Consider the following 10734-nt stretch of genomic DNA (forward strand, 5'->3'; position numbering starts at 1 on the left):
TAAAGACTTTCTCCACTTTATTATATCTCTCAGTTAGTACGCGCGCTGTGATTGGCCAATTTAGCGGGTCGTATTCTATTGTACGGCCCGCTAACATTTAAAGCTGCTTTTGTTGCCAAAATGTTTCGGGACTTATCGCCAGAGTGTTGTTTACTTTTATAGCAAGTAAAAGTTTAAAACTTTCTTTTTTTTCTGCAACTGTGTACTAACACGAGTTAAGAGTCTAACGACGATTTCAAATTGACTCGTTTTGCTTTCGAGGTGATTCAGAAATTTGAACCCGTTCCGCGTGAATAGAAATTGTTCCCGAACCCGGCAGACACAGAACAGAGATATCACAAATATCTTACTAACCTCGTCTTCTCGTTCCTTACTGTAAGTTACGGATCCTCGTTTTCTCCCCCTCGATTTATGGCCCGCGGGCTTCGCACTTGAGCCATAAATCCATGGGGAAAAAACTCTGTCCTTAACTTACAGTACGGCGCTCGGACTGGGTTAGTAAGAGGTGTGTATTGTCACATTGAAGCAATCTTGAAGAATACAATCAAGTTTTATTTTTCATTTTTTTACAACGAAATATTTCCCTCTTTACTTTCCCAAGCCATTAAAACTTTACTGTTCCAAGCCATTCATAAAATTCCTTTACTTGTTCGGTATGGCATGGTATCGACAATTTGGGGAGTACAAAATGGATATGCATATGAAGGTCGCAAAAATTAGAGAGTAACCAAGGAGGTATGTGCCTTTTTTACACTGTCAAAAACCATAAGAGAGTCGCCGTAAACCTATAATAATTACATGCAGGTATTTTAGGATTGCACGATGTTTTCTTTTTCATCTTAACATACATTCCACTCGTCTAACCATGAATTATTTCCTCTTTACCTTCCCAGTGCCTTCTTTCAGTAAAATCGCTTGTTTTGAAACATCAAGCAAATTACTACCCGATGTACTCGGTGATTTCAGGAATCTTGTCAAAGACAATAAGATTCAACAGACTATCAGTGCATGCGCCGAGTTGGCCTTTGATAAGAGCTACAAGTTCTTCGCTCTTGGATATCATGGTATATGTCGGTCGGGACCGAATGCACGGCAACAGTATTACAGCAAACGCTCCGTTAGTGATGAGAACTGTCCGAATGGCATCGGTATCGACAAACGTATTGAGGTCTACACTTTTGGTAAGTTCAAACACGCGAACATCTCTTAAAAATAAGCTCTTGATGAAAATAATTAATAATTAATTAATAAGAAAGAAATTTTCAGTCTAATTCTCTATTAAGATGTAAAGAAAATAAAGAAGTTTAGTACAGACATATCTTTATTGTTTACCGTTCGGCAGCACGTCAGGCGAGTTAAATTTGGTAAAGTTTTATTCGAGTTTTGGCGAATCGTAGTCGAGAAAAAATATCCTTGATCGTCATGACACCAAACAAGCCTGGTATGTCGGAAAGGTGTACCAGAGAAGGTAAGATAAGATATTCACTGCACCCAACCACAAATTCCAGTGCCATATCAGGTCAGATATCGCAAAAATGCAGCACAGTAAGCAAAGTTTCTGATTGGCTGATTACGAATTTGGGTACAGTAATTTATCATGCCAAATTGAAGCCTATTGAATTTGCGTTTTTTTTTTTTTCTTTCTTTAGAAATTCTTCCCAATGTGAATCCCCTGGGATGTTTTATAGAGAAAAAAAATAACCGAGTACTTGAGATCAAGTTCGGGAGTTTTGCGAGCTCGTACAACGCGTCAAATCCACACGCGACAGTAGTCAAATGTGCGCACCTCGCGCGCGACAAGGACTACGAATACTTTGCCGTTCAGGACTTTGGTGACTGTTGGACAGATACAAAAATAGTTGACAGCTATGACAAGTATGGGAAGGCCCTTCCAGGAAAGTGTGTGGGAGGAGTGGGTGCATCCTATACCAACTTTGTGTATCGACTGAGGCCTGCATCCTCTGACCAAAACGTGTGCGACACTTCACCGTGCAAGAACGGAGGAACATGTGTGGTGCATTTCAACGATCCTGACAGATACTACTGTGAGTGCGGCGACTGGTTCACTGGAGATAATTGTGATGGTAGGTAAAAAGCTGCTGTTTTGCAGCATGTCGACATTAACTACTTACTGTCTATGCTGTTGGTATCTGCTGTTTATGCTTTGTGGAAGAAAGCTCTATTCGGTGAAAACTATATTTAAATAATTTAGAATGCAGGTAGTAATTTCTACACTTGCCAAAACCTTTTTATTTTCAATAGCTAACTAACTCTGGGTTAGCATTTGTAATGCACAAAGCTCAGACCGAAATTGCTATAAAATCAATGTAATGAGCTAAAGCTTACACTAGCAAAGGACATCTTTTGATAATATGCCGATAAGTTAAGCCATGATGCAGATTCTGGTGGTGTAGAAATTTACAACTCGGTTCTTTTATATACCTCCCTTCCCCCCTCACCACCTCCACAGTATGAGCAATTAATCATTATTGATGAGCCGGTTTTTCTTTCATTATTTGCAGTTCAAATCTACCCATGTGACAGCAATCCCTGCCAAAATGGCGCCACTTGTAATAATGATGCTAACGGCATTTCCAAATACAAGTGTCAATGTAAAGACTGGTTTACTGGGATAAACTGTGAAGGTAATAAAACAAATTAATACAATATCTGAATGTCCAAATGATATTTGTCACGAATCTTCTTTTCAAGAACACAAATTGCCTAGAATTCACTATCACCAAGGCCGCAAGTTTGATTACATAGTACATTACAGTAAGACTTTGAAACTTATTTCCCAAACCAATGATAAAGTAGTGCAGAAAACCTGTTTAACATCTGACAGTAAGGCCGTGTAACGGCATTTTCCTGTTCAGGCCAAAATAAAACAAGCAAATACTAAACAATAACTCTGAAATGTCGAGTATTAAAACTGTCAAAAAACGTGAACAAACTATTCCGTCTTAATAATTTTAACCCGTTTAAGAATGTTATCTTTTGATTTCCCTATTAGTTGCTCAAACAATCTGCGATACTGATAAGCCATGTTTGAACGGTGGATATTGTTCAAGTAGTACTAGCAGCCCGACACACTACACTTGTGACTGTGGAAATTGGTTTACAGGCATAAATTGTGAAGGTATTGTGTTTCTTTTTCTCATTTACTGAAGTTCAATGAAGACCGCAGTTAGTTCCGTTTGGAAGATTTTAGACACATTGCAGGTTTACCTATGACCCGCACCCTTAAAATCAAGCAATAAAACCAGTGAAACAGCACTTGGTTTTATCGCACTTTGCACCACCCTCCTGGTACCTCTCAGTTTTACCTTCATAACGTTCACCTCTTTTGTGTTTTCAGTTCAAATCTACCCTTGTGACAGTAAGCCTTGTGTTAACGGAGCCACCTGTAGTAATAATGACCAAGATGTTTCATTATATCACTGCCACTGCACTGAAGCCTACAGTGGTAAAAACTGTCAAGGTACGAAATTTTTTACGCCTGGAGAATGGTCAAAAGAAAATATCGATAATATTTTATGAGAATATTAAATAATTACGAGCACTGTACTTTCAAATAACAATAACAACGTTTTATTTACTCTAGACACTCAATACACATTTGCAAAGACTACTATGCTTTTTTCACAATAAAATGTGCATTCCTGTGGTTTATTTTGTCACCGTAACAGCCTGTTTGAACTGAATGTAAAACAATCATAGTGTTTAAAAATCTTTTGAAATTGTGATCTGTAGTAGTCGTCGATTGAAGATTTAACTTGGACAACGTCATCAACCAGCGAGAACGTTATTGCTTCTTGATATGTTTGAGCGGAGGTATAGGGATGGGTACCCGGGGATGGCTAGCGGTTGGCAGGGACTATAAGTATTTCATAGACCGCAGCATTGTTAATAATGGGTAACATGGGTGGAATATGCTGATTTCACTATACTATAATTGATAGCCGTCATAAAACTAAAGATCTATAAAGCTATATCGAAAACTGTAAACAATGAGCGAAGAGAGAAGGAAGCGTTTTATTTTTAAATCACGGTATCTACTAACGCTTGAGAGTATAAGGCAAGGTTTTATCAATAACTTACTTTATAATGAAGCATAGGCATAAAGAATTGCTCAACTCTGATCGTGAAACTAATATACGATGTATTTATAAGTTTTAAAATACAGTCAGTTTTTTTCCTAAATCTCAACAATTTTTTTTTCATAACCCATCAAGCCTAAATAGCTAATGATTTATGCTGTTTTCGATGGTTTGATAATATACTAATGCTTGCTATATTCCCTGTCATCTGTCCCCTAATTATATTTTCCGCTCTACCAACGATGAATATTTTCCCCCTTACTATAAACCTATAATAATTACATGCAGTTATTTTAAGATTGCGTGATGTTTTCTTTTTCATCTTAACATACATTCCACTCGTCTAACCATGAATTATTTCCTCTCTACTTTCGCAGTGCCTTCTTTCAGTAAAATCGCCTGTTTTGAAACATCAAGCAAATTACTACCCGATGTACTCGGAGATTTCAGGGACCTCGTCAAAGACAATAAATTTCAACAGGCTATCAGCACATGTGCTGAGTTGGCGTATGATAAAAGCTACAAGTTCTTCGCTCTTGGATATCATGGTATATGTCGGTCAGGGCCGAATGCACGGCAACAGTATCACAGCAAAGGCTCCGTTAGTGATAAGAACTGTCCGAATGGCATCGGTATCGACAAACGTATTGAAGTCTACACTTTTGGTAAGTTCTCTCTTTTGAATTGTTGTCATAGCATGGTAATTGAAAACAAATTAATTAGCAAAACAATCTCTACAACAGAGCAATTGTTATGTTGGAAGTGTCTAAATGTAATCGCATATAGGAGAAGTGGGGTGGGGAAGGGGCTATTTTCAAAAGAGGTTTTTTTCTGGGTGGGTTTATAGTTGTCTCAACAAATGTGTTTTTGTTTTTTTCGATTTGTAATCAAATATGCTTATATGAGTCATTGTTTTCTCTCTACAGAACTCCTTCCGAAACTGAATACCTTGGGATGTTTTGTGGAAAAGAAACGAAAATTGCGACTACTCAACATCAAGTTCGGGAGTTTTGCGAGCTCGTACAGCCCGTCAGATCCACACGCGACGGTAGTCAAATGCGCGCACCTCGCGCGCGACATGGACTACGAATACTTCGCCGTTCAGAACCTTGGTGACTGCTGGACGGATAAAGAAATAGTTGACAACTATGACAAGCATGGGAAGGCCCTTCCACAAAACTGCGTGGGAGGGGTGGGCGCATCGTACACCAACTTCGTATATCGAAGAAGGCCGGAGTCTTCAGTGAGTACTTCAAGAAGCCACATTTGAGTTTTAATGTCTTGATTTCTGGAAATCACTGGAAAACTCGTTTTCCTGTGTAAATTGGGGGACTCAAAAATACAAAAATAAGGATTACCCTACCCAAGACAGCACAATTAAGCTAGAATATATTACCAGGACAGCAGTGGCAACAGTCGCAAACTAATAAACAACAACAATAACAACAACAATAATAATAACAATAGTAATAATAATAACAATAATTATAGTATTTTTAAAATGATATTAATTTTATTATCTTAAGGTTTGTTTGTTTCTCTCAGGTGCAGTAAAGAAGTAAACTTACGATGACAAAGGATACGATAGCTCTGATATCAATTGATAGAACACTATTGACCTTCATTACATTGAGAATTAGTTTAAACGGACGGAAAACGTATAAACTTGTATTAAGGGAAATTAAAACAAACAAAATGTAACACAATGCTGTTGAATGAGATAATTATTTTTCGAGAAACGGGATGGATTAATTCTTCCTGGGAGGTACTCCCTAAAGTCATTGATGGGGGTGCGCGACCCTTGTAACCTGTACCTTATTTCAGATCAAAATCTGTGATTTTCCATACGCTACTTCAGAACTGAGCGAAAACTCGGTACCCCGTTTCATACCTTTAAAATTAGTACGGGTCTCTAATATACGACCACAGCTAACCAGAATTGGTTTCTATCTGCGTAAATATTTGAGAAACGTTACAAATTTGCCTATAGAGAAAAGTCTGTACACGAGCCAAGTGGCCCACCAGGCCGGAGCTTATCCCGGTTTCCGTCGCATAAAGCGACTAGGAGTATTTCTGCTCCCCCTGGATGAGATGCTAGTCCATCGCAGGGTTACCCTCAGCATTAAGTTCGCCGGTACTCATTTATACACCTGGGTAGAGTGAGGCACTGTAAAAGTAAAGAGTCTTGCCCAAGTACACAACACAATGTCCCCGGCCAGGGCTCGAACCGGGACAAATTTGCCTATAGTGATGCAAAAAATACAGTTCCTTGTAAATGAAATACCCAAGGCTAAGCCACAATAAAAAAGATACTTACCGTAGTTTAGAAAAAATGGTAAAAATGTATACCTTTTTAAGACCAAAACTGCTCAAAAATCATACTCTTTGGGGTCCCACATACCTATATGGCCTATGTAAGGGAGTACTTCTACCCACGCCGGGTTAAAACCCGTACCCAGGCTGGCTTTATGTATTTGCAACATTCCTTCTTTTCACATGTAGAGCTCCGTATTCAAGACGTTCTTAAATAATTAGTAGGTATCCTTTAAAATTTGGAAGTCGAAAAGATAGCAAGAGATTTGCGAGCATGAGTACCGCGTGATAAACGACATCTGATGGGTTTCAATTCAATAAAGATCGTAACCGGATTCACTTATCGCAAAAGGTCTATTAGTCATGCAGGATACGAGTTATTACCGTTGGAAATAACAGAGTTTTTTTTATTTCTATATAGAGACGTCGCCATTTGACCTAGTCTATAAATCCGATGTTAAAACTTTCGGAGCACTCAGGGAGTTTCCAAGTGTACTGAATCTAATAACGTAGCCTATGCCTTAATGTTATTTGGTTATTTATCTGTTTATTTGACAAAGCGTACACCATAGAGATTTCATTTTATTATGATATTTTCTACACCTTGGCTATTTGCCCACGATCTCTACTAACTAAAGCAATTTACCTACACCTGTTTAAAAAATATATTTTTTGATTCATCCTTGTTAATCTGTAGCTCTCAGCTCATATCATTCCTAGGGCAAGGGGCATCGTTTGTGCTTTTATTTGTTGTTTTGTTTGGCCGATCACAAAGACCCTTCTAACCCGGTCATGTCGCCGCCCCAACTCAACACAAAATAGAGGGTCTGTGCCACACTCTTATTATGCAAAATTTTCAGAAGTAATTTAAATAAACTAAAAATGAACACGCTGCATCGCTTCACTTCCTCAAGGCTGTACTATCGACATGGCGTGTCAGAACCTAGGCAGTGAGTATACCAAGCCAGCTTATGCGTTTTGAAAAAGAAATTTGAGATAAGACTGTTGCATTAATCAAGCCGCCTTTTGATAAACGCACGAATAAGGGTTTCAATGCTTTATAATTTGGACAGAAATTTTCTTGTGTGACTAATGTTGTAAAGTTAAAGAATAATACTACTCCATCTAACTTCTAAACTTGAATGCACGTAGTAAACTTTTAATCAGCTAAACCTTAAGGTCTCTGGCTTCATCATCCGAAGAAACACCTATAGTTCCACCCCTAATCATGTTAGAAAATTCGTCGGAAAAGGATCTCTATTATATAATATGATTGTTTCCGTACGCTGTTGCCGGTCTCGCCACTGGTATAAGTAACCAAATATATGTATCAATTCAACATTGAATTTAAACTTTGAGTATTTCGCCTTTTTAGTGACTCCGCCGTGATACAAACGTTTAACCCTTCCTGTATCTCCAAATCATTCTGCAGTTTTTGAAAGGATCTTACTCGATCGAGAATCCTTTAAAGCAACACAGGTTTTCCTTGGAATAGTCTGGCAATTAGGACCTTTCTCTTAAATTTGAAGTCTTAGGCGTATCTCAATTAACACTTCACGGCTGGCCACAAGGTAAACATTGTTTTTTTATTTCTCAAGGATCTCGATGGAAAGAAAATCAACTGGTTTCCATAAAGGATTACTGTTTAAGTGATTTATGCGTAACAGTATGCTTTTACACTCTGGCGTCATAGATTCTGCATGTTTCCGCTCAAAGACTTTTTGGGAAGAAACAGTTTGATTGTTAGATGTCATGTGATGTTGAATTACAGCGTGCGTTGTAGAGAAAACATAATAACAAGGATAAGGATGTATTTGATTTTAATGGTAATATTCAATAGAGAGCTAGCTTAACAAACGGGGGAGATAATATATCATACTTGTTTTCATTTTATTTGGACACCTGTTTCAAAACAAAGCACACTAGGGCGTCGTCTGCCATAGTTCTTTCATCTTAAATTAAAACTGGGCATGGCAGACTATTACACAGCTTAATTTCTTTGCTTTTTTTATCCTCGCTATCAGAGATGTTATTACTAAATTAACATATAAATTTCGTCCAAGCCGTTACTAAAGTTTATTGTCTTTTTTATCTACTCTGCTCTGTAACTGCACGAAACACTTAAGTAGTCACTTCTGTTATTTACTCCATTTTTCCATCCATATCACTATCACAAGAAAATCTTTTGCAACTGAGTGAAATGAGTTCGGCGACGATATATCAATGAGATACTTATTTACATTTTGCTTTTTGATTGAACTTTTTTTTAATTCAATAGTAACATATTAGCAGGAATAGCTCCCTTAACGGTTTTAAAATAAGGTTTAAGACTCCCATTAGCGCAGTGCACCACAACATTTGAAATTGAAATGTAACTGTATGTTTTAAAAGGCTTGGTGTTTATGAGAGCTTTCATCTAAGGAAAAAAATAGAAATTTATCAAAACACTAAAAGCATGTGTTCGTCTATTATGATCGTCCGGGTGAGGATAGTCCTGAAAAGGATTTCAGCAGGCTATTTATCTCACCAGGATCACGGTGGAACTTATCACCGATAATGACAGTCCTTTTCAGATTTACGCCACCCCGAAAATCACACTACAGGCACTAACTAACCAATGATACTCCTAAACACTCTTTGTAAACATGTAGACTCTTATTCTGAGTCTCTCTCATCCGCAGGCTGAAAATTTTATTTATCTGAGACTAAATATATTGTTACTTCATTCTTGGATCTCAGAATATAGTATAATCATATGTCAATCTAGTAAACACATGTAACCGTGATAAAGAATACGTATTTGAAATACTTTTCAATGATTTTATTGCATGAAATAAAATTCTATCAAAGTTCAAACAAGAGTTATTACAAGTGTCATTTTGCCGATCTCAGTTTCAATATCCTTATAAAAAAAAATTTACAAACCCAAAAAAGAAGAGTGTACAGTAGGTTACATCTGAAGAAACTGTTTTTCCGAAGGCGGGATCCTTAATAATTAACTATTTTCACGACTGCAGATACATGTATTCGATTTCATTGTCATATAGTCGTTTTGCCATAATGTATGCCAAAAGCAAATCAGAATATGATTGCTTCTGCATATGTGCCGACCTGTACTTTTGTAAGTATTTAATTAAATATTAATAGCGAAATAATATTATGGGGATCTTTTTAAAAAATCTCAACTGAGCTTGCTGGATCTCCTGCCTTATCAAGTATTATCTGATTGTATTGTAAATGATTGTAATGTAAATGATTGTAATGAATGATAGAAGGCGAATAAAGGAATAAGTAAACTAGCAGCAAATAGAGCGGTTATTATGGTTTCAGTTTTTCCTCATCTTTGCGTTTTCCAAGCATGCGGCTAAATGCTATGATAGCCGTCGTATCACACGGAGCAAGTTTAATGAGACACCGTGCACGAAGTGCGTTCGCGCGATTAATCCAGCAAAACGTCAGTTTTTAAAAAAAAAAATAGATGTAGGTCTATGAACAAAACTAAGAAACTGCGAAATAACATTTAAAAATTACATCTATTTAATAACAGAATGGCATAAAAAAGCTAGTTTTTTTGTCTTTGGCGAGAGATCTGGATTAAGTCCGTCATCTCATGTAAAACATTCACTCTTAGTAGCTTTTAAAGATAGGAACTTAATCTACAAATAAATATACAATTCAGTTGCTAAGACAAAGGGGCGGATATCTGTTGAACTGAAGTGTCAAGAAACATAATTAGGATGGTATTGAAAATAAAAATACACGATCAAACCCTGTATACACGATCAAACTTTATATATGAAAAACCTTTTGATATTAATAAAGCTTGAAATCCCTCACATGCATTATTCCCTCCGTAGCAATGCGGAGAAACTCGACAAGTGTTCAGTTGAATTTCATAAATTGTCTCATAGGAGGAGAGTTCGTCTTCGTCCAGCCAACCAAATATAACACGGCCGGGAGAATTAGATATTGTCAGGTTTATTAACAAAAACGTGTCTCAGTGAAGCCCGCCTCTGCCGGAAATTTAGGATTCACCCCATTTTAACAAAAAAACATTTACAATTCACTTAGTTCTCTTAACACTAACCTTGACAATGGGAACATTTCGAAGTGTCTTTTGTGAAACCAGACACAAGCATAAAAGAATAATAGTACTCACAGCTGTTGTAGACAGGTAGATTTGTAAGGGTCGTTTGCTTATCTTCACGTATTATTCATAAATTCAGATTTGTCACCATGGTGAAGATAATTAAAGCTCAACTTAATAAGATTCTTCGACGAGAAATTTACTCTATTTTATAAGAAATTATCGTTCTTTGTT

At 37.1% G+C, this 10734-nt stretch overlaps 1 protein-coding gene across 1 annotated transcript in view; it reads left to right on the forward strand.

Moving 5' to 3' along the window:
- Window positions 1-5810, forward strand: part of LOC110040616 (uncharacterized) — a 48634-nt gene extending 42824 nt beyond the window's left edge. The window contains exons 48-55 of the mRNA XM_020745878.2: window positions 894-1181; window positions 1650-2084; window positions 2523-2645; window positions 3014-3139; window positions 3359-3481; window positions 4478-4765; window positions 5027-5343; window positions 5646-5810. Coding sequence (XP_020601537.2) covers window positions 894-1181; window positions 1650-2084; window positions 2523-2645; window positions 3014-3139; window positions 3359-3481; window positions 4478-4765; window positions 5027-5343; window positions 5646-5654 — 1709 coding nt within the window. The 3' untranslated portion in view covers window positions 5655-5810. The remainder of the gene's footprint in view (window positions 1-893; window positions 1182-1649; window positions 2085-2522; window positions 2646-3013; window positions 3140-3358; window positions 3482-4477; window positions 4766-5026; window positions 5344-5645) is intronic.
- Window positions 5811-10734: the final 4924 nt, after the last annotated feature.

The sequence above is a fragment of the Orbicella faveolata genome, unplaced genomic scaffold (genome assembly GCF_042242905.1).
Source record: "Orbicella faveolata isolate gen_17 unplaced genomic scaffold, um_ofav_v1 contig_25, whole genome shotgun sequence".
Classification (NCBI taxonomy): Eukaryota; Metazoa; Cnidaria; class Anthozoa; order Scleractinia; family Merulinidae; genus Orbicella; species Orbicella faveolata.